This window comes from Ascaphus truei, chromosome 11 (genome assembly GCF_040206685.1).
Source record: "Ascaphus truei isolate aAscTru1 chromosome 11, aAscTru1.hap1, whole genome shotgun sequence".
NCBI classification, from domain to species: Eukaryota; Metazoa; Chordata; class Amphibia; order Anura; family Ascaphidae; genus Ascaphus; species Ascaphus truei.
Genome location: NC_134493.1, coordinates 47,845,102 through 47,869,411, shown reverse-complemented (window position 1 = coordinate 47,869,411; position 24,310 = coordinate 47,845,102). Strand labels below are relative to the sequence as shown.

General features: G+C 44.3%; 2 protein-coding genes across 10 annotated transcripts in view; both read left to right on the top strand.

Annotated features, from left to right (window-relative positions):
* LOC142463398 (multidrug resistance-associated protein 1-like) overlaps positions 1–17,695 on the top strand; it is a 57,341-nt gene extending 39,646 nt beyond the window's left edge. For all 9 annotated transcript variants that reach the window (XM_075566084.1, XM_075566080.1, XM_075566085.1 and 6 more), the window contains 10 exons: positions 1,472–1,679; positions 3,133–3,443; positions 4,880–5,079; positions 8,844–8,970; positions 9,314–9,415; positions 9,961–10,107; positions 10,482–10,640; positions 12,829–12,995; positions 14,032–14,226; positions 14,661–17,695. In XM_075566084.1, the coding sequence (XP_075422199.1) occupies positions 1,472–1,679; positions 3,133–3,443; positions 4,880–5,079; positions 8,844–8,970; positions 9,314–9,415; positions 9,961–10,107; positions 10,482–10,640; positions 12,829–12,995; positions 14,032–14,226; positions 14,661–14,769 (1,725 nt within the window). In that variant the 3' untranslated portion in view covers positions 14,770–17,695. The remainder of the gene's footprint in view (positions 1–1,471; positions 1,680–3,132; positions 3,444–4,879; positions 5,080–8,843; positions 8,971–9,313; positions 9,416–9,960; positions 10,108–10,481; positions 10,641–12,828; positions 12,996–14,031; positions 14,227–14,660) is intronic.
* Positions 17,696–19,878: 2,183 nt separating this feature from the next.
* The window catches only part of LOC142463397 (BOS complex subunit NOMO3-like), a 30,645-nt gene continuing 26,213 nt past the window's right edge, over positions 19,879–24,310 (top strand). Inside the window, exons 1-4 of the mRNA XM_075566078.1 lie at positions 19,879–20,198; positions 20,845–20,934; positions 22,245–22,290; positions 23,730–23,830. Of these exons, the coding sequence (XP_075422193.1) occupies positions 20,064–20,198; positions 20,845–20,934; positions 22,245–22,290; positions 23,730–23,830 (372 nt within the window). The 5' untranslated portion in view covers positions 19,879–20,063. The remainder of the gene's footprint in view (positions 20,199–20,844; positions 20,935–22,244; positions 22,291–23,729; positions 23,831–24,310) is intronic.

Below are 24,310 nucleotides of genomic sequence, written 5' to 3'. Positions count from 1 at the left end.
TACTGCCCGCTCCTTTCCTGTGCTACTCGCTAGTTTCCTGTGTTAGAAGAGGAGCAGAAAAGTATTTACCAGTGTGTTGGCGTTAAACAGCTGACCAAAGGGGGGAGGGCAGAACCTCCTGCCCATGGCTGCAACTTCTCTTCCGTCTGTGCAACACTCACACGCTCTCACTCGCACACTCACACACGCACTCACATACACAAACGTCAACCACTGTGTAATTAAACTCCACTTATTGAAGAATTCCAAGTGTGCTGGATCAACTTTGCTATACATACCTTCAGATCTGTGACACCAGGCATTGTGTATTACATGGGTGCCTTACGCGCCACACACACGCGCCACACACACAAGCGCCACACACGCACCACACACACGCGCACCACACACACGCGCACCACACACACGCGCACCACACACACACGCGCACCACACACACACGCGCACCACACACACACGCGCACCACACACACACGCGCACCACACACACACGCGCACCACACACACACGCGCACCACACGTGCACCACACACACACGTGCACCACACACACGCGCACCACACACACACGCGCACCACACGCACCACACGCACCACACGCACCACACACACGCACCACACACACGCACCACACACACGCACCACACACACGCACCACACACACGCACCACACACACGCGCACCACACACACGCGCACCACACACACACGCGCACCACACACACACGCGCACCACACACACACGCGCACCACACACACACGCGCACCACACACACGCGCACCGCACACACACGCGCACCACACAGACACGCGCACCACACACACACGCGCACCACACGTGCACCACACACACACGCGCACCACACACACACGCGCACCACACACACACACACACGCGCACCACACACACACGCGCACCACACACACACGCGCACCACACACACACGCGCACCACACGCACCACACGCACCACACACACGCACCACACACACGCACCACACACACGCACCACACACACGCACCACACACACGCACCACACACACGCACCACACACACGCACCACACACACGCACCACACACACGCACCACACACACGCACCACACACACGCAACACACACACGCACCACACACACGCACCACACACACAGAAAACTGGGGGGAGAGTGTGTTTGGTGTGTGTGTGTGTGTGTGGGGTGTGCTTTAGAATTAACCTCCTCAGTACTGTATTGGGTTATGCAAGCAGGTTTCCCTGTCTCACTACCTTGAAAATGCTAAAAGTATTTTTTCTTACTACAGAACTGATTTACTAAAAAAAACACACATGCAGGATATTGACTGAACTGCAGCTTTAAGCTAGTTAAATCCATGCTTCTTTGCAAATGGAAACATTCCGCATCTGAACTCTTTATCAAATAATGTCCATTAAAATCTGTAGTGTTTGCAGTAACTGTTTGTTACATTGTGTTTACAGGTCAAACTTTCAGTGTATTTAGAATACTCCAAAGTGATGGGGAAATGCTACCTGGTCATGATTGCTATGTTCTTCATAATCCAACAAATAGCCGCCTTGAGCCATAATTATTGGATCGGGGTGTGGGCTGATGACCCACCCATTAACGGGACACAGCAACACACGAACCTGCGACTGGGTGTATACAGCTTTCTGGGCACGGTACAAGGTAACAGATTCCCGTTTCTTTGCTGCTGGCAGAAGTTAGTTTGCGAGGACACAACTGGAAGATGGCGTAGTCATGAGAACCGTACCCCGGACACTGTAAGGCTGCGGCCAGGATGGATGCGACCGCTGGAGCTCTGTGACGTCAGGCGCTCATGTTGTTCGGGCGATTCGTGACCTGCTAGTTGCGCACGTAGGGGGGCGTGCCCGTGATGTCACGTGAGCAGTTCGCCCTCATTGGCTGAACCGTGCACGTGACCAAGGCAAGCGTGAAAAAAAAATCAAACGTGCTTGTCTTGGCAAGCAGAAAGCTCACAGGCATGTGGCCGCGCACACGCACCCGCACTACAGACAATCACATTGTGATTTGTGGTTTCGATTGCGTTGCGCATGAGCACGCAGCTCTCTCCGCTTCACCATGGCCGAGGCCTAAGAAGTTTCAAAGCACTACAGCCTTTGAGCCTTTGGCTTATTTTAAGATCGGCATTACAGAAGGTGACCGTGAAGCCCTTACTTAGGCGCGTGAGTGCGCCATGCGTTCAGGGCCATTTTAAGAACTTCATAGGCCCTAGGCACTCCTGCATTCCTAAGGTTCCACCCCACACACGCCACATCATGCCAGCCGCTCGTGCGCCACACAAAACACAGGACATTTTTTTTTAAAGTTGGGACCCATGACAAAGTACAAAAAAATGGGACATTTGGTCACCCTAAATACAGGTCTGTCCCAGCATGTATCCTGCCCCCTTCCCAATCTTTGTATTATTTTATGCAGTTTCTTGTTGATCGCTAAAAAAATCAATACTGTGCCTGAGCTTTGAAGTCCCCCCATAAACATAGCTCCCCAAATAAACATACTGCACTATATTGTGACACAGAGTATAACTACAACCCTGTTTAATGGAGCATCAGAGCATAATACATGGAAGGGTTCAAGAATGCCAGGTATACCCACCCCAGCTGTCATCCTGCGCTAACTACAAGGAAACCGACTCTCCTGTTGGCTACAAGTTTGTAAATGGCCTAAAAATGAACCTGGCTCAAGAAAAGTTATGTGACTTAAAAAAAATAAATCAGTGTTTATTTTATCTAGAGCAGGGGTTCTCAGCTCCGGGTTCTCAGCTCCGGGTTCTCAGCTCCGGGTTCTCAGCTCCGGGTTCTCAGCTCCGGGTTGTCAGCTCTGGGTTGTCAGCTCCTGCCCTAACAGGTCAGTTTTTCAGGATATCCCAGCATCAGCACAGGTGTCTGATCAGTCACATTGGTCTGATTGAGACCAATCAGTTCCTGCTTCAGCACAGGTGGCACAGCCTTCGACTGGGCCACTGATTGAGCCACATGTGCGGAGGTTGGGATATGCTTAAAACCTGACCTGTTGGGGGGTCTAGAGGACTGGAGTTGGCTACCCCTGTTCTAGGGTTTAATAACGAGGACCTTTCTTGTTCTGTTTCCTTCCACAGCTTTGGGTATTTTTGCTGCTTCGGCCTCGGTTATTCTGGGCGGACTGACCGTTTCCCGACAGCTTCACTGCAGACTTCTGTACAGCATCCTCAGGTGCCCGCTGAGTTTTTTCGAACGTACGCCAAGTGGGAACTTGACAAACCGATTTGCCAAGGAAATGGACACAATAGACAACATTGTGCCCCAAGTCCTCATGCTGTTTATTATGATGCTACTAACCATCCTGGAAATCCTGCTGGTCATCGCAATTGCCACACCTCTTGCCGCAGTGGCCTTTATACCTATGGGATTGCTGTATTTCTTTCTACAGGTAAGTGGCACGTGAAGACCTGCACATGTTTCAACACCGACATGTTACAAAGAACATTCACAGGCGCAAGGCGCAACATGGACGTTGTTGATTTGGAGTATTGGCAAAATGGGCGAAGTGCGAGGTGTGGTGCATAATTAAGGAAACAATGCAAGACGGCGACTTTTTTTTTGTGTGTGCAATTTTTGAACATATGATTGAAGCAGACGGTCTCCAGAGCTGAGCCCCGTTAATTACAGCTCCGGTGACCCCCTGCTTCCCGAGATACTTACCTCCATAGGGGGTGCCGGTATTTTCTGCAGTTTATAGCTCCCGCGTCACTTGGGCCAATAGGAAACCGCACCGGATGATGTCACAGCTTCCTATTGGCCCACAGGGTGTGGGAGCTTGGAAAAGCACACATTACATGCTCCCTGCTTGCCGAGCGGGTACCAGCACACCCCTTTAATTGCCTTCTCCTCCTCTCATTTGCTCCCTTTGTTCCTCTCTGCTACTGTACACTCTTATTGTACACGGCTGTATTTTCAGCAGCTAGGGAACATGTTGGGGTTAGTAGCAGGCTCAACGATTTGGATAGGAAGCCAAGACTGGGAGTGTACTGCTATCATATTATCTATATAGCAACAGACTATGTATCAAGTTCTCCCGGCGTCAAACTGGAACCAAAAAATCGACACCAGATTTATCAAAGATAGAAGTCCCATAGGAAGCAATGCGAATGTTTGTCTTTGATGCATCAAGTACATTTTTAACTCAAGTTTTGCCCCCAGGAGACTTGACACCATATCTTTCATTGGTAATATACTGTATATTGGCTACCTTCTCATTTTCTCTCGTAATTCAGAGGCAACCCCCCCCCCCCCTAAAAACAAATGGTTATATTACACACTGAAAAAAATGTTGTATAATATATTTTCTATAATGTCCTGAAGAAAGACTTTTGAGGTTTAGGATGGTCAACAGTAGATGACCTTAAAAGCAATTCAGAGGCAGGTACCTTAGGCTACGGCCCCGCAGCCTGCGCTGGACGCGCGCCTGCGAGGCTGGCGGCGCGTGCAGCCGAGTTCCCCGGTCTGCAGTGAGCTGCCGGGGGAAAGACGGTGGGGCGTGACGGGGGGTTACTCCCCCGTCATGCGTCTCCACCTCCCGTCTTTTCCCCCTGCAGCTCACTGCAGACCGGGGAACTCGGATGCACGCGCCGCCAGCCTCGCAGGCGCGCATGCAGCGCAGCCACTGGGGCCGTAGCCTGAAACATCCTTTCCCCCATGCTGATAGCAGTTTTCAATGCAGTGTTGGAGAATGCCATGTTTGAATAAATGCATTGGAACTACAGGAATGATAAGTAGAAGAGTACATAAATGTTTCTGTGCCTCCTGTGTGATACTGGCTTTCTTTGTTGCATGAGTCGTCCGCTCCCTCTTCTCTCCCGTTTAAAGAGATTTTACGTCGCGACTTCGCGCCAGCTGAAACGCCTGGAGTCGGTCAGCAAATCCCCCCTCTACACTCATTTCAATGAAACTCTACAAGGGGTGAATGTCATCAGAGCCTTTAAAGAACAAGGGCGGTTCATTCAAGAGAGCTATTTACGTCTCAACACGAACCAGAGGCATTATTACGCCAGCTTTGTTGCTAACAGGTACTTCACTGTTCTATAACGACTGTCCCTAAGTATTCCAATGGTGTATTATAAGATGAAAAAAGGTATTTTAGAGCTTGCACTCATTTGTTACTCACTGTACCAGAACAAATAAGTATTGGTGCACCATATGCTGTCAGTGGTCTGATCGTGTGGTGTGACGGGAGCTTTGTGACAGGCTATGAATAATACACACCAAATATAACTGGGTTTAACTGAACGAGGCTTAGATATGATAAAATATAATTTATTCCTTGAAAAAGGTGAACACACGAGATATACAAATAACAGACAAAATATGACACTTACTTAAGATGGAAATGATGAAATAGTCAGAAATCGTGACTAGCAGTTCATACAGCAATCTTGAAAATCACAAAAGACATGAAGGACAATCGCCATAGGCTGAGCCTGGTTCTTATACAATTATTTCCCATTGAACACAACCTAAACCCAGCCCCTCTCATAAATCAGTGGTGAGGTTGACAGTTTTCCTCAGAGTAAAACTCCTCCCACCCAAGGACGTTTAAAAACGTCTTTTCCTATCTAAATAATTTCATAACTTCAGTTCAGTAGTACTTACTGGCACGTGAGACATATTAATACATTCCGGCACGCATGACGCTCCCAATAAGACTAAATATTACCGTGTAATATTAAAATTAAGAGAGATATTAATATCTGTCTCTTAGTACCGGCGAGACATCATGTGTCTGTAATCATTATTTGCGGCTCGGTCCCCCGGTTACACATATGTAACTCTTAGCATGTTCAGTCGAGGACATCTCATAATATTCTTATATTTAATAAGGTCACTCATTCTGATATCTCCTTGCGTAACCGCACACCTGGCCCCCATCACGAAATCCTTTGAAGCAGGGCTACGTGTAGTGAACATTTGTCACCGGTGCTATATTTCACACCCAATGCCCCAGCCTGGGTCCTAGCTGTTTCTACCAGCCATATGTGTTAACATACACCAAACCCCCTCTGTACTTTTCACACTCAACTTCAACCAAGCCTTTTGAAGCCCAGATATTTCTGAAAAGACACCACGCATCCTAATGTATTTTTCCTAAACTGCAGCTCATTAACCCCTTAAGCCCCAGTGTGTGTGTGGTGCAGACACTGGCCCAGAAACAATACATTTATACAGAGGAATAAACAGTTGGATGGCTGAAGCAAGGCAAAAACACATTACTGGACCCCAGTCCATTTAACCCCTTGCTTCCCAGGTGAGAGTAGAGGGTGGCCAAATGGGGTTAAACCCCTTTAATCCCGGGCCAAATCCCCTCTCTCTTGACATGTGGTAGATTCCTTAATAGGAATAGATTCACTAGTAGGAAGGCCACTGCCGCTGCCCAGCAGGGACCGAAATGTGTAGGAGGAATATGTAAACCCAATGAAGAAACTCTTTCTTCTAACTCTACGAGTGCCCGCTGCCTTCCTACTATTATATGCCCTGGCGGATTTCCCATTAGGTTCGATACGCCCAAGCCTAGGGCGGCAAAGTTTGGGGTGGAAATGTTTCTTTTTTTTCTCCTCATATACAGAGGCCCCGCTCTCATCCCCACTGATTGCCGTGGGAGAGCGTGGGGCGTCTGTAAAGGTCTCTTGCCTTCTCCTTTGCACCGCCCTTCTGCAGCATCGTGGCGTCAATTGCCTTGTCAACGTGACATCACATGGCATTGTGATGGAAACGCGTTGTGATGTAATTTGATGCCGCGACGCTGCAGAAGGAGGAGGGTGGGGCTGCAGAAGGCGGCCTGGGTGGCTAAAATCTAAGTGCTTTTGTGTGGCAAAATGTTAAATCCGCCACTGATTATATTATAAGACGACACATTTAATTTACTATATGCTGTAGGTGTATGCAGTACTTTACATAGTAGAACATATACAGTATGCACAATAAATGTGACCAACAATTGGTTACAATCTGAATATTGGTACTTGCAATACTTCATAATACAGCACTGCAGTAACTCTGGTAGTATTCTTCTGGTGCTTTGTTCTGTGTGCAGCACAGTACGTTCTATATTTAAGTATATGCTTAGTACGATCCCCTTAGTATGCAGTTGATTTACTTATAAGACCACTGTAGGAGATGTGTACAGAGCGTAAAACCCCGGAGACGTTTTTTGGAGAAATAAACGTGGCTTTATTAGCCAGCAGCTTTAAACAAACAGAATCCGCTTCATTTCAGCAAACAAAGTTAGAGCAGAAAATAACAACTAGGCCTAACCCCATGCAAGGGACTGACCAACACTTCAGCAGTCCCTATCTGAAGGGTGAAGGCTAGGCCTCTTACCAACCTTTGACACAAGTCTCAAGAGAGGTACATGTAGGCAGGGTGCTCTCCACGTCAGTCCAGGGTCTGTGGAGTGCGCCCTCTGGTGGGTTCCCGGGACCAGTGTTGCCCGGAACAGAGAGTCTCTCTTCCCGTGGGATCTCTCTAGCAGCACACTCTCTCTGTGCTAGAGATCCTCTGCAATATGTGCAGCTGGCTTGATGGGCCAGGTGGAGACTGGTCAATTAACTCCTGCTGAAATTAGCCAGCTCCCTGCTGGACTCATTGTAGAGGGAGAGGGGGTTGGCCCAGTATTAAAGGGTTTGCACAAAATATGGCCACCCCTTGACCTCACCAGGGAGGCAAGGGGTTAACTGGACTGTGGTCCAGGAATGTGGCTTACACCTTGTCATGTCAGGAAAATGTATGTTCCCCTGTTCCCATGTTTCATTATAATCCTGTATTTTAATGTTTTAAAGTGCATTTCTGTATCTCCAGTTCTGGAGGTCGCAGAGAGTTGATATTTGGCCAATGTGTGGAGTCACTGTAGGCATTAAAAACTGGCAAATTTCGACCCACTGAGCCCACCAGAATGGAACTTATTAATGTGTAGATATTAAAGTGTATATGTATGGTATTTTGGATCTGCTCTGAAAATGCAGACTCCATCTGCTATGCTAATAGGTCATGAAGGGCAGCCGGATGATTGAGCATAAGCACTGTGATCAAAAGTTAACTGCCCTAATTGTTTACACTAGGAACCAAGTACTAATCAACAGACTCTGCCACTCTAATTGTTACCTGAGGGCGGAGAATCATCAAACTGGAGTGGTTTGTAAGTGTTATGTCTACACCTACAAACAATGCAGATCCTACCAGATACTTCATTTGGTAGACTGATCGTCGCCCCTGATTTAATTATGGGGCTACGGAAATAAGACCCTCAGAGTCCCAGTACACATGGCCTAACTAGCTGGAGGGCATGGGTTAATCTGTGTCTCCACGTTAGGGATTGGATACAGATAATTGTTCAACAATAGTCTGTATGCAATGTTAAGAATAGGGTTACACAGGTATATTAACTGTGTCAACCCTACAGTTTTTAGTTGTGCTTCTGATTCCACCTGGAATGTCACCGGATTGCTGGAGAATTGCTAGCTGATACTTCTCCATCCCCCAACCCTAAGTAAGTGTTACCTTCTTGTCTGTTAATTGTACTATATTGCTGTGTTCACCTTTTTTAAGGAATAAATATATTTTATTATATCTAAGCCTCGTTCAGTTCAACCCAGATATTTGGTGTTTATTATATCTTGTCATAAGCTACCGTGACACTCATCAGCTAAAGACAGGCTTTATTATGGAAGCCTTTTAGACAGGGAAACGGCCCTGTTACAACTACCTTCTCTTAGCTTAACATAACTTCACAGTGCAGATTCTCCGTGTCCCACAATGTCTTGGTCATTGTGATTTCTAGATGGCTGAGTGTGCGCTGTGACCTGCTGAGCAACTTCATAGTGTTCACTGTGGCTATCGTCGGCGTGCTGTTCAGAGACAGCATCACTCCAGGACTCGTTGGCCTAGCTGTGGTGAACTCGTTACGGGTAATTATTCTGCTGCATAGTAATATGGATATTTTGACTGTATTTATTGACAAAGAAGAACACTACTTGTTATGGTGACAGTATGCAATGTAGATGCGTATCTCTCAATAGATCTGTTTCTTATGTAGGTAATAGCTGCATACTTAACCCCTTATCCTGTAAGCTGTGATGGCGCTGATCCAACACTATTGCACCGGGAAACCCTTTAACTTCAATGGAGATTTCCATGTGATGGCTCCAGATAGGCTGTTGCAGCTTAGACAAGGGCCTTAAACTCCATTCTTTGCTATGATAATGAGCTTACTTCTAGTTCCGAATACTCAACCTTGCTTTATCTATCAAGTTAACAGGTGTCTTAAATGCGACTGTTCACACTGCGACAGACTTGGAAACTAACTCTGTTGCGGTGGAGAGAGTGAAGGAGTATTGCGACGTAGAGCCCGAGGTAAGCAACTCCTGCACAATACATTATTTGTTTGCAGATAATTACTACATACATATATATACTTTGGAGTTCCGTCTCAGCTTTGACCTATCCAACAGGTAATATACCAGGGTAGGAAGACTGATATACCTTCCCACCTACAAATATCCGTCTCTTCTCTGGGGATTTGAAGTTTCCTTATTTGCACTATATATATTATCACGTCTTTCGTCGAGTTTTCAATACTATTAAAGTTTATTCTTTCACATTTTAATGACGTGGAATGCTTCCGTGTGGTCTCTTTGCTACTCCTTCTACGTATATTATATAATATTAGAGGTGGTAACATATTCTGATTTGCGGTGGTATACTGTACATATGCTCCACGATACTTTCATGTCACAGGGTTGGTGGAGACTGGTTACTTAATACTGCAAATGATTACTCTAATGTGAATAGTGCGTCTTTGGACATATTGTAGTTAATGGGAAGAATGATTGTGCGATAGCAGAACGTATAGAAATGTTAGAATTGTATTACAGGGAAACCCTGCATTTTCTTTTCAGGCTCCGTGGACATCAGACCACGCTTCCGAAATCGGTGACTGGCCGAATGCAGGTAAAATTGAATTTAAGAATTATGGTCTGAGGTACAGGGAAGACCTAGAACTTGCTTTGAAGAACATCACTGCATCTATTCAACAAGGAGAAAAGGTTTGTAGAATAGCATAGAAGTTGGGATCTTGCTTGTCTCTGTTGAGGATCAACCATATACTGTGGCCCCTATTGAAAATGCCATGAAGACATCTTCTCTGTTTTTGTTCAGCTCCACTCAAAAGCATGAACCTAAAATCTTCCCCGCATGTTGTCTCCGGGGGCCTGCAGTATGTACGAAGTGTCGCAAAATGGGCACACAGAAATTACATTTTAACTTGTGTGTGCCGATGTACTAACCTCAATCTTCTCAATCCGCGGCATCAACGTAAAAAAAAATATTATTGTATGATTTGAACATTCGATGCTCCTGGCCCTTTGCGTATGTCTCCTATGTGCACATTGGGATAATCACCAATGGTTTTTATGGACAGGTTGGAGTAGTGGGAAGAACTGGCGCTGGGAAATCTTCGCTGACCCTGGCTCTGTTTCGAATTCTCGAGCCTGCATCCGGACAAATCTGTATTGATGGGATAGACATCTCAAAACTAGGACTTCATGAACTGCGATCTAAAATAACGATCATCCCGCAGGTGAGAGGCTTGGCTGGAAATATACATTCCTATTTCTACTTTTCTTTCTTTAATTACTTAGCTCCCAGAAGTAATATCTGTGAAATGAGCTTTTACCATTGGACTATACAGAAGATTCTGAGGAACGCTCTAGGACATTTGGTTGCGCCTGTTTTGCTGCGATTAAATCTCCGCCGGCGTTTACTCACTACTCACCTTACCGCCGCCTGTTTAGCCGCCAAGGGAAACCCCTACCTAACCTAACCCTGTATCCTAAAAAAACCCTACTTTTAACCCTTAATACTAATGCTACTCCCAACCCTAAAACCCTTTACCCTAATCCCCTACCCTAAAACTACTTACCCTAATCCCCTACCCTAAAAACCTAACCCCTTACTCTAACCCTTTACCCTAAAAACCTAACCCCTTACTCTAACCCTTTACCCTAATCCCCAACCCTTAAAACCTTAATCCCTTTCTCTAATCCCCTAAACTAAAAATCTGAACGTTTTACCCTAATACCCTACCCTAAAAACCTAAATTTTCTATCCTAATCCCCTACCTTATAAACCTAACCCCTTACTCTAATCCCCTACCCTAAAAACCTTACCCCCTAACCTAAAAACCTAACCCCTTACTCTAATCCCCTACCCTAAATACCTAACCCCTTTCCCTAATCCCCTACCCTAAAAACCTAACCCTTTACTCTAAAACCCCAGCTGGACCTGCTCATGTATCACTGCATTCTGCTGGACCTGCTCATGTATCACTACCATTTTGCTGGTCCTGCTCATGTATCCCTGCATTCTGCTGGTCCTGCTCATGTATCACTGCATTCTGCTGGTCCTGCTCGTGTATCACTGCATTCTGCTGGTCCTGCTCGTGTATCACTGCATTCTGCTGGTCCTGCTCGTGTATCACTGCATTCTGCTGGTCCTGCTCGTGTATCACTGCATTCTGCTGGTCCTGCTCGTGTATCACTGCATTCTGCTGGACCTGCTCATGTATCACTACCATTTTGCTGGTCCTGCTCATGTATCACTGCATTCTGCTGGTCCTGCTCGTGTATCACTGCATTCTGCTGGACCTGCTCGTGTATCACTACCATTTTGCTGGTCCTGCTCGTGTATCACTGCATTCTGCTGGTCCTGCTCGTGTATCACTGCATTCTGCTGGTCCTGCTCGTGTATCACTGCATTCTGCTGGTCCTGCTCGTGTATCACTGCATTCTGCTGGTCCTGCTCGTGTATCACTGCATTCTGCTGGTCCTGCTCGTGTATCACTGCATTCTGCTGGTCCTGCTCGTGTATCACTGCATTCTGCTGGTCCTGCTCGTGTATCACTGCATTCTGCTGGTCCTGCTCGTGTATCACTGCATTCTGCTGGTCCTGCTCGTGTATCACTGCATTCTGCTGGTCCTGCTCGTGTATCACTGCATTCTGCTGGTCCTGCTCGTGAATCACTGCATTCTGCTGGTCCTGCTCGTGTATCACTGCATTCTGCTGGTCCTGCTCGTGTATCACTGCATTCTGCTGGTCCTGCTCGTGTATCACTGCATTCTGCTGGTCCTGCTCGTGTATCACTGCATTCTGCTGGTCCTGCTCGTGTATCACTGCATTCTGCTGGTCCTGCTCGTGTATCACTGCATTCTGCTGGTCCTGCTCGTGTATCACTGCATTCTGCTGGTCCTGCTCGTGTATCACTGCATTCTGCTGGTCCTGCTCGTGTATCACTGCATTCTGCTGGTCCTGCTCGTGTATCACTGCATTCTGCTGGTCCTGCTCGTGTATCACTGCATTCTGCTGGTCCTGCTCGTGTATCACTGCATTCTGCTGGTCCTGCTCGTGTATCACTGCATTCTGCTGGTCCTGCTCGTGTATCACTGCATTCTGCTGGTCCTGCTCGTGTATCACTGCATTCTGCTGGTCCTGCTCGTGTATCACTGCATTCTGCTGGTCCTGCTCGTGTATCACTGCATTCTGCTGGTCCTGCTCGTGTATCACTGCATTCTGCTGGTCCTGCTCGTGTATCACTGCATTCTGCTGGTCCTGCTCGTGTATCACTGCATTCTGCTGGACCTGCTCGTGTATCACTGCATTCTGCTGGACCTGCTCATGTATCACTGCATTCTGCTGGACCTGCTCATGTATCACTGCATTCTGCTGGTCCTGATCATGGTGGTGTTTTTTCTTTCTCATTTTCTGTTTAGGATCCGGTTCTGTTTTCTGGATCTTTAAGGATGAATCTGGATCCATTTGATAACTATTCCGAGGAAGACATTTGGACAGCTCTGGAGTTGGCTCACTTGAAAAGTTTTGCCTCTAGTTTACCGGACAGACTTGATCACATTTGTTCTGAAGGAGGAGAGAACCTGAGGTACAGTATAACCGAAAAAGCAGCTTGAAATGATCATTAATATAACAAAGTTTCTGCAGTTTTATTTTTTAATGGGAATTTAAACTTCCAGTACCATTCTACTGCTCCAGAACATCATATTATTTCCATCTTTGCTTTTATTCATGTTTATTATGCCCAGATGACATACTTATCTTTATCTCATTTCCTATGTTAGAGAAATATTGATTTATAATGACTATCAGGGGAAAACAATTGTTTCATTCTAAGAATGTCTTGGTAACTTAGAACTGGTCACTCCAATATTAGAATATCCCAAATGTCTTAATTTACAGCGGAGCCTTTCAATAATCCCTAATTATTATTATTATTATCATGTTATTCATATAGCGTCAAGATAGTCCACGGCGCAGTACAATATCCGTGTAAAGACAAGTATAAAACACAATGAAACAATAGGATATGAAGTCCCTGCTTCCAGAAACTTACAAGCAGTATGCCATTTTTCTGTGGCATTTGTTATGTTGCTGGATAGAATTCAACCACACATTATACAAGTTATGGTGGGTAAAAAAGTGACAAAAACCCTCCACTGTACAGCAGAAGCACATAAAAATGCCACTTGTGAGCACATTCACATGTCTCAGACGCGCCTGCAACCCTGCCCTCAACATTATATCTTAGCATAGACAATGCTTCCACTGCAGCCAGGGATTCTGGGTAATGACATGCAAATGAGCACACTGTCACCTTTTGCTTCAAATCCATGGATCCCTATAACGTATGCCTGCCATATCAGAATCAAACCTTTTGGCACCAAAATTGACACGCAATTAAATTTACAGCACATGACCTTAGAATCTTAGATTATAAAAGTACTGTTAATAATGGTAATGAAAATGTTTGTTGCTTTTTCTTTATACCAAGTCTTCTGTAATAAGTGAAACAATAACACTGTTTTGCTAGTCATAAATATTTCACAGTGCTGTGGTTTGGTGGAATTTGGCCAATAACTAGCAGCCTTTATGCACATGGCTGTGACCACTTTATATTTCAGTGTCGGTCAACGTCAGCTGGTGTGCCTGGCCCGTGCTCTGCTCCGTAAGACCAAAATCCTGGTGCTGGATGAAGCCACAGCTGCGGTGGACCTGGAGACTGATGACCTCATCCAGTTGACCATTAGGAAGGAGTTTGAAGACTGCACAGTTATAACAATAGCACATCGACTCAACACCATCATGGATTACACTAGGTAGGAAGACATTTGCAGTGTTGTGTGTTAGCAAAACACAATAAGATCACCACCCAACTTTTACAGAACCGTAACACATATTACATTGATTAAAATATTAACTCAATTAGAATGTATAAGAAGTGGTTGAAGCTATAATTACTGTGGGTGTGGGGAGGTCAAACAAAGGTATTCAAAGCTATAGTCCATATTCATATTAAATGTTCTGTAATGCGTCTTCCTATGGTGGAAGGTGCCCCATTGGATAGCACCATTTAGTATATTTGGGCCTCTATATCGTGTGCTGTTCTCATTTAGTTTTCCGTTTCTGTTACTTATCAGTTCATCTTGAAAATGGGATTTACTCAAATATAATTATTGTTACATTAATCTGCTAGTTTCTATTTACATTAAGGCACATAATGTATTTATTTGATGTATTTTTATCTCCACAGGATAATTGTTTTCGACCGGGGGGAAATTGTGGAATTTGACACACCATCAAACCTACTGGAAAATAAAGGGCTGTTCTATTCTATGGCCAAAGATGCTAATATCATTTAACTGTTGTTACCAATGAATCTTCATGGAATAACTGACTCCGGGCGGTGCAATGGATTGCAGGGAACCAAAAAAGGGTCAATCAAAAATACCTTTCTGAATGTATTCTACAAAGGGCACATTTTGATATTATGAACAACCAAAGGTGATGCTGCTTTTGTATAAGTGGCAGACTAACCAATCTCTCTCAAGAGATGCACTCACCAATGATATTTCTACTGATAAATCATTTTCTACTCAGGGGTAGTTTTTTTTTTTTTTTTTTTTTAAATGTAAACCCCATTTATTTAGTACTTTTTGCCATCATATGCATATGAAGAATGCAAGATATCATCAAGACTCCAGTTTATTTTTACTGACAAATTGTGTATTGTGTTTTACAAGTATTTTTTTTTTTTTTTTTTTTAAGGGAAAATAGCTAAAAAGCTGAAATTTCTTCCATTTTGTTTCTGGAAACACAGCATTTTTAATATCTTTCAAGATATAAAAATGAAGTTTGTAACTTCACAAACTGGGGAAAAAAACCTCTGTTAGAGGCTGCTACAGTATATGTTTTGCTGGTAAAAAGATTAAGAAACGTTAATATCTGTATCATATCTATATAAGCATGAAAAAGAGAGTTAAAAGATCACCATCGAAAGTATATTTGAAGAATACTTCTGTATAAAAGCTCTTCTACAATCGACATCCATGAAGAAAGCTCATATCGGACTACTGAATGGTATCGCTAATGGTATTGCTAATTGGAAAATGGTGTAGTTTTCTCCAGGATCTTTAGGGCTACAAGAACTGATCAGAAGTCTGAAAAGATTTGGTTAAACGTTACCTCAAATCAAGCATACTGTAACATGTTTCGGAAAAAGGATACTGCCTTTAAGGAATGGGGTTATGTTGAATGCCAAACATTACTGGTTTTAACATTTAAAAAATAATCCAAAACTTGAATAGAATTTTAAAACAAACATCTTTAATCTAATATCAAATCCATTACCAACATTTTAGTGCTTTTGACACTTGATTCTTCACTGAAAATATTTTTTATTTGCCCTAAAAAGGTCAGTTGCAGTCCAGGGTGAAAAGTATTCAGTGGTGTAAGACTAATTACATCTGATTCCCCATTTAAAATTATTTTGACTGCTTGGGGGTCTATGTATTAACGTTGAGAGAAAAGTGTGTTTTGATTATATTTTTTGGAGCAGATCTTCTGTATATGTAAGAACCGTTTCTGATGCTAAATTTTAGACTTGTGCTACCTCACACATAGCAGATCTTGTGGGCAAATAAAAGGCAAAAAGCATGTCGGAGAATATGATACATCTCATTATAATCTGTGCACCATGTTACTCCCCCCCCCGCCCCCAACTCCTCCTACTGACTCTTCCCAAGGTGCAAGCTGAGGCAGGGACACAGAATGTGATGCATCTCATTATAATCTGTGCAACATGTAACTCCCCCCAACTCCTCCTACTGACTCTTCCCAAGGTGCAAGCTGGGGCAGGGACACAGAATGTGATGCATCTCATTATAATCTGTGCAACATGTAACTCCCCCCAACTCCTCCTACTGACTCTTCCCAAGGTGCAAGCTGGGGCAGGGACACAGAATGTGATGCATCTCATTATAATCTGTGCAACATGTAACTCCCCCCAACTCCTCCTACTGACTCTTCCCAAGGTGCAAGCTGGGGCAGGGACACAGAATGTGATACTGTACATCTCATAATCTGTGCACCATGTAACTCCCCGCCCCAACTCCTCCTACTGACAGTGCCAGGTGCAGACTGGGCTTTTATACATAGATATAGGATGAAAATGCCCTTATTTTGTGCCAAAATTGCCTTTGATATAGACCCCATTTTTCAGGAGACGTTGGTTCTGTTACTCAGCCTATCGCCTTCAGCAAACATAATGCATTTGTTATATTGGTAATTTGAGTTATACAGGTTGACTGGAATGCAACCCAAACATCATTGTATTTTTGAAGTGAAACTTCTTTGCTGGCACATACAGGGTTTTGATGGGGAAAATGGCATTGGTGGTAATGAAAACGCATCTGCGCATACAAACAGGAAAACTCCTTTTATGCTAATAGATGCTTTCAAGAATAACCTTAATCCAACTTCCTCCCGATTTGTAAAAAAAAAAAAAAAAAAAAAGAAGAAAGACAAGTGATGGTTCAATATTCTGAATATTTGGTTAAGGCTTTTTACGCATGTGTGAAGCAAATGTATGATAAGGACATGCATCATTACAATTTGAGTGTGGATGTCTGGCAAAATGTCTTGTTATTATATACCTCAAGAACTGGCACAAATTGAGTGCAATATATTTCTCTATGCATTTTGCCAAAGTAAGAGTGTGAACTATAGTTTCCCTATTCCTTAACCTTTACAGAAACAATGTACTGGATTTGTTTTCATACTGTAAATTGATGCAATATCCAGTTCAAAACTCCAATTTCCTCAAGGTATAAATCTATTAACCCTTTGCAACAGCCTCTCCGGCACATCGCGATCATGTGATCGCGGTCTCACTGATGACACGAACGGAGGAAGAGGAGTCTTCTGGCCAAATCGCATACAGCGCTCTACAGGCATGCAGGACGTGATCTCTCCTAGAAAACTAGCATAGAGCCCGGGGCGTCTGGAGTCCTGAACCCCATAATGTGGTGGCTATGTTAATGGGCAGGCAAAGGGTTAAACAACTGGACAAATGATTTACAGGGTTACACCGTATTGAAATGTTGCCATATATAATGCTTCTTTTTATTAATACTATACAAATGTGTCGTAGTTAGACTTGCAAACACGAGAGTGGGAGTTAAGAGAATGAATATACTGTACTTGTATTAAATATTGCATGTTACTGTATGTGCTAACCAATGTAACTATTTAATGTAAATAATTGCATAATAAATACTAAAGAAAATAGCCATTTGAAATTGTGAATGTCACAATCGGACTCATTCTTTATCCCATTACTTGTGCTAGGTCATTGAAGACATTGGGTACATTCTGTAATTTAGTACCGTGCCTTACTAATGTGTAATTGTGCATACTTTGTTGTCTGGACACATTCACCAAGGCTTATGGGTAAAGGATATTGCCAGAATGCATTACTTTGGTTGTATTTGAAATAAAACAAAATATTGTGTAAAATATTGCATAGTGTTCAAATATATGGATACGCTGTATAGTGGGATTTCAAACCGGTTTATGGTTTAAAAGAAAGCAACGAGGGCACGATTATGGAATGTCATTTTCAAACTTGAGCCACGGTTGAGAGATACGAATAAATAGACAGATATCTAATAATGTACCATAGTTCCACAGAGGTCATAAAGATATGATACATTTCAGAACTACACAATATTAAGGCTTAAACCTTCTTACTGCCACCAAAGTGGCATCGGACCTCTGGATTTTCCGCTCATCTGATTGCTTCAGTAGTTACATTGTTACATTGTAGATGAGGTTGAAAAAAATAAATAAAAAAAAGGACTTATGTCCATCATGTTCAACCTATGTTAAATGTAGTAGTGATCACATGACCACCCCGGCTGACAAGTGAAGATGACAACACTTCCTTCACTTCCCATACACCAACTACTGTATGTGGGTTAAACCACAGATAAAAATGGAGGTCTTCTTATAATTGCCCCCAAAAAGTTTTAGATACGATCTCACTTAATAGATGATAATAAGTATCTTAGGGGTGTCCTCTTGTGCATGATGTACAGCACCAGGCTGTTGTTTACTATATAAATTGGTTATATCAATAAGCAGAATTGGGGATGTTCTTAACTACCCCAAAAAAGAGCTAGGCTTGAAAGAAAATAGAAGAAAAAAACATACATATTAAAAAGACTGGTAAAATTAGTTGCACTCACAGCCATATCGTTGCTCGACCGAATATCAATTATAGTCACTGGGCTGTTCAGATCCGCCTTCCTCCTACTCTGCACTCATATTTTTACATCCTTTTTTTATTATTATTAAATGAAAATAAAAATCAGCGTCACCCCCCAAATAAGATGCCGCAAGAGATGGATTCCATTTCCCTGTGCGACATACGAACGCGTGGCGCCATCTAAGGCCTCGTCCAGGGTGGAAACAGGCGCGCTGGCGCTCCAGCGCTGCACCCTGCTCATCCGTGCTTTTCCTGGCCTGCTAGGTGCGCGCGCGTCTCGGGGCCCGGCCCCGACGTCACAGAGCTGGTTCGCCCGGATTGAGCGAACCGCAAAATCAATTTTGCTTGCTCGGCAAGCGGCTGAGCGCCGAGCAGGCGAGCCAGCCCGCTCACGCAGGCCATGTGCATTGTCGCAACGTGTCCAGCGTGAGCGCGCGCGCACCTGCTCAGCACCATCCTGGATGAGGCCTAAGTTGAACCAAAAGCACGCTGCGGGCAGGACCCCATCACGTAGTGACGTCTTGGGAACACCCAAAGTGTAGAGTGGCCAGACGTCCCGTGTTTTTTGACCTCTGTCCCGAAATATATTCAAATGTCCCGCTGCGCATGCAAGATGGGTGCTCGCCAGCCGAGCATGCGCGACATTTGTCCTGGGAAAAATATGCTCACCCTACCAAAGGGTTCACGGATAGCCCTTTTGTTTGCAAAATGTTAACCTTTTTGCTGCCAGCGTGGCCTGCAACACACCCTGCACAGTAGCACCCTCCAACTGCCTCCAGCAGGTACGGCCTTGTACCAATGGAGACCAGGGGCCCCTATTACTTCTGCCTGTGTGTGACGGGAGAGGAGCGTGCCCCGGCCTGTCGCCCATTGGCTGAGAACCTTCAGCTAATTACACCACCTTGAACATGATTGGCTGATTTGATAAATGGTCATCGCATTTCGATGGAGGCTACGTTACCGCTACACGAGTATATACCCATAAACCATTCCTAAAAATGATCTCCACCTATAATACGTTGCATGGGGTACTTAGTGCCTTCCCTTGCATGTAAGCTGCAGTATCCCCACACTGACAGGGATACCAAGCAGGGGGAGGGGCGTATTTCCATGTGCTCAGAGCCGGTTCCGTGTCCGCTTAGGCACTAGGTGGCAGTAGAGGCGGGAATGTCTCCTGACGTCTCTATGTCTTGCTCTCCATGACAACGACCCGAAGCGGCCTAGGCCCCAGCGCAGCGCGCGTGCGCGGAAAGGGAAAGTCTGGGCCGCCCCGCAGCTGTCAGGTGTTAGTGTGTGTCAGCAGAACGAGGAGGGACACGGGCCTGGGAGACGGGAGGACACCGGGGAGGAGGGACACGGGCCTGGGAGACGGGAGGACACCGGGGAGAGATGAGGGGCCGGGTGTTCGGGCTGGCGCTGCTCTGCGCCCTGTGCTGTGACTGGGTGCGGGGGGCCGATGACATTGTGGTGGGCTGCGGGGGGTTCGTCAAATCGGAAGTGGATATCAACTACTCCTTAATCGAGGTGAGGCAACCCGGCGGCGATCACACATCCTCACAGGGCAGGATCCGGCTGCGGCAATCCCTGGGATCCCCTTAGAAATCCCTGGGATCCCCTTGTGCCAGGAGAAGGCCACAGCCTCCCATACATTCACTTCCTCAAACTTCACGTGTCTGTCCCTTTGAGATCTCTGGGTTTCCCCTTTGAGATCTCTGGGGGCCCCTTTGAGATCTCTGGGGGCCCCTTATGTCAGGAGAAGGCCCCAGCCTTCTATTCATTCACTTCCGTAACCTTCGCATGCCTGGCCCTTTGACCCCTTGTCAGTGCCCTATGTGGTTTTGTTGTTGTTGGGCATCTTTATAAAGCGCCCCAGAGCTGTACTCGGCACTTTACCAAAGCGACCACACAATACAGAGAATTATAGTACAAGGTCAGACAATAGAAAAGGAAAACCCTGCCCCACAGAGCTTACAATCTAAGTGTGGCGACGCGATCCATTGCAACAAATGTTATTACACACACTACAAAGGTTTAACTACCTGAGGATTAGAAGACAGACTATATAAAACTAATCATAAGCAAAACCTTTTAAATTAACTCAAATGAGACCATGATTGAACTTTGTTCTAGTTTATAAACAATAAATCACAGGTATTTTCTCTACTTGTAGATTAAGTTGTATACCAAGCAAGGGACGCTGAAATATCAGACAGACTGTGCCCCTAATAATGGCTACTTCATGATTCCCCTCTATGATAAGGTGAGTAGGTAATAGTGTTTTACATCCATAAATACCGTTTATAGCCATTATAACAAACTGACTAGATATGAATTAATAGCTGTTGAGGTTGTTGAAAACAGAGATATTAAACAGCTACAGTATTTTCTTTAGTCCTTTGCCTCCTGAGTGGCATCACTTAAAGCTGCAATGCTGGGGACCCCCTGCTTCCAGAGATACTTACATCAGAAGGGGGAGAGGTGGCAGCTCTGACTGGGCTAGTTTGGGCTAACATAAAGGCTGCTTATATGTCTCGGGGGCCAATAGGAAGCCGTAACATTATCCCTCACGGCTTCCTATTGGCCCACGTGATGCGGGACATGTAAACAGCAGACAGATACTGGCACCACCTACGGGAGGTGAGTATCTCGGGAAGCAGGGGGTCCCTGAAATTAACACGGTTCAGCTCCGGAGGCCCCCCCCCCCGCTTCAAAACTATTTAAAAATGAAGGGTCCCAGGAGTGCTGCAGTAAAGTTTATATATAGTATGCTATTTGGCCATAGTAATGCTTTTTTAAACAAACCTGGGTGTGTAGTTAAAAGACTTTGGGATAGTTGACCATGGGGTATATCGTCCCATCGGCCTCTTCAGCAGCTATAGAATAAGCCCTTACCTGCCCTAACAAACTTGTGAGTTTGGTGCCTAATTAATTAATTTCGTCTGTTAAAAAAAGCCCTCGACCTCATTTTGGAAATGTTTATACAATATTTATGCTCTAAAACAGAGATCATTTTAAATGACTTTTTTTTTTTAAAAAGCAAGTAAATCTGTAGGTTAGTCCTGGCTTGTTAATGAAGTAGTGGAACCTAAATAGCCGTCCTATTTGGAGCGCAGACGAAGAATCCAGTTCTGAGAGGGGGATACTGCACCTCAACCTGCTGTATCAGATATCCGCGGAGAGCCTCCTCTCTGTAGTCAGACTGACAGGGTGTGGGCCATTTTTTAGGCTGAATAAGTTAGTCCCTACAGTTTTCAGACCTTTTTATCTAACATCCCAAGTGTACCATATATTGTACCAATATTTCCAAAAGCATCAAAGCCCACAGTGGCTGAATGTGGTTTTATAGCTTTAACAGAACAGCCATATGTGTAATTAAAATAAATATTGTTTTTTTTTTTGTTTCTTTCAAACTTAGCGTTAAATCTATAAACAAGAACCTCACGTCTGTATGCCAGCGAGGGCTGCATGTGTTGTTTTTTCTTCAGTTGAGGGTTTAAAAACTACATATAAAAATGGATTTCCATGTAGCGGCTTTTGATTATAGCGTTTTATTTATTTGAATTTTTACAGGGGGATTTTGTGCTTAAGATCGAGCCTCCCCTAGGGTGGAGTTTTGGTAAGTATCTCTTACTTGTCAGCGCTGAAAGCATTCAAATCCCTGTGGCATTGTGTGTATATGTTTTCAATTCCCAGGCTGCTCTAATTTGCACATAATCACAGGATTCCAGGTGGCTTCCGACGCTTGACATAAAACATATGAAATGTACTTATGATAATAGCTTCACAAACACAAACATTAAAGCAGCATTCCCCCTGTATGCTTTTCTTTCTTTTTAAAAAAATTTTTTTTTTTGACCCACCGACCCCTTTTTTATTCACAAGGGTGGGAACCAGTGGGTCAGTCCTTGACAAAGCGCTGCGGGCCGTGAAACGCGTAGGAAGGTCGGGTCTTTATTTATTTATTTTGTCCAATGAAGATGTATGAACCATTGAAATAAAGTTTATTTTGTATTTTTCATCATTTTTATTTACATCATCTGTTCCGGCTTCCTGTTGGAGGGCGTGACGCGGGGCATTTAAATACCCGGAAGCACCGTCGCCACTTTCACCGGTTAGCAGCTTGAGAAATAGGGGGTCCCGCCGGAGTTTAGCATGGTTCAGCTCCAGGGACTCCATGGCTCCTATCCTGTTAGTTAAACAGGGAGGGACAGGGGGGGTGACTGCTGCTTTAATGTTACCTGATATCCGTGGCTAAACCACTTTTTGATCACATACAAAAAGACTTCATTTTATGGCTTATTATGTTGCTATCTGAATACATCGAAACTACTGGTATGTAAATTCTTGGACTCATTGCAATTTCCCAGCAAAAATAGTGACTGTTACTAAGCAGATTTACAGTGTAACATACTTTAGTAGCAAGCTGAGGAATTCCCAGGATATGTGTAAGAGGCAATAATGCTAGGGATAGACGTTTGTGGACACAAATCCCCATTGACATCATATTATTTATTATTATAATTGTTTTATTTGTAAAGCGCCAAAATATTCCGCAGCGCGGTACAATGGGGTTACAGAGATTTTATAATTGCATAAACTAAGTACAGGTGAGGACAAACATGCACAGATACAGAAGGTAGTGAGGGCCCTGATCCTGAGAGCTTACAATCTAGAGGGAATGAGGAACAATATTGAAACAAAAAGGTAAAGTGGCTGCTCATTGTGGGACGGAGTGCGCCTCAGGATGGAGAATAGTCCAGCCACACAGCTGGTCCCATTTAGGTTTGGGGGTGTGGATGTTAGGGGGTTTAGCGTGCGGTTTGGTCCAGCCGCCCAGCAGTCATTGGTGATTTTCGTCCAAAAACAGCATGAACGGCTGCTTTGGAATATATAGAATTTACCCCTAAAACATGTAGGGTCGAATCTTAAGAAAAGCAGATGGAAAAATAGTTACCCGTGCACAATAATAACTTATTATATAGGGAGAAACGGAAGCCACTTTTTATTTTTGATATGAACACGTTTCTATATACTCTTGTTTCTGCTTTTCTGCAGAGCCAACAAGTGTGCCCCTTCATGTGGATGGCGTGAATGACATTTGTACAAGAGGCGAAGATCTCAATTTTGTTTTTACCGGTTTCTCTGTGAACGGAAAGGTAATGTTTTGAAAGTTTATAGCGCCCTTCCTAGATTTCAAATAATGAGACAAATATACCAATGCTGGTTTGGGTACACACAGTTCTTGCTGTAAAAGCATAGCCTGTTATGTAAACTAGAATGAGTCAATTAGTCCGATAAACCAGCGTGGCCACATACTTGTCTGGGAATGACTTTAGTCACCTGGCATCTTTGTGTATATATAATTTAACATTGCAATTCCAGTCTTCAGTTGGAATTCGAACCATCTTTTTGGGTTGTGGAGAATCTGTGGATCAGGGATCTTTGTTGCCTCTGAGCTCCAATGTAATTATATATGTTCTGTTGTATTATGTATAAGGCAGAAGCCCTAATAATGATGCCTATAGCGACTTGCAATGTCGTTCTCAGCTTGTTAGAATAGTTTGCCACGTCGTTTCTAATAGTTGTATAGTTTAATGCTTGAAAACTGTAAAAACCTAAAAAAAAATATGTTACAG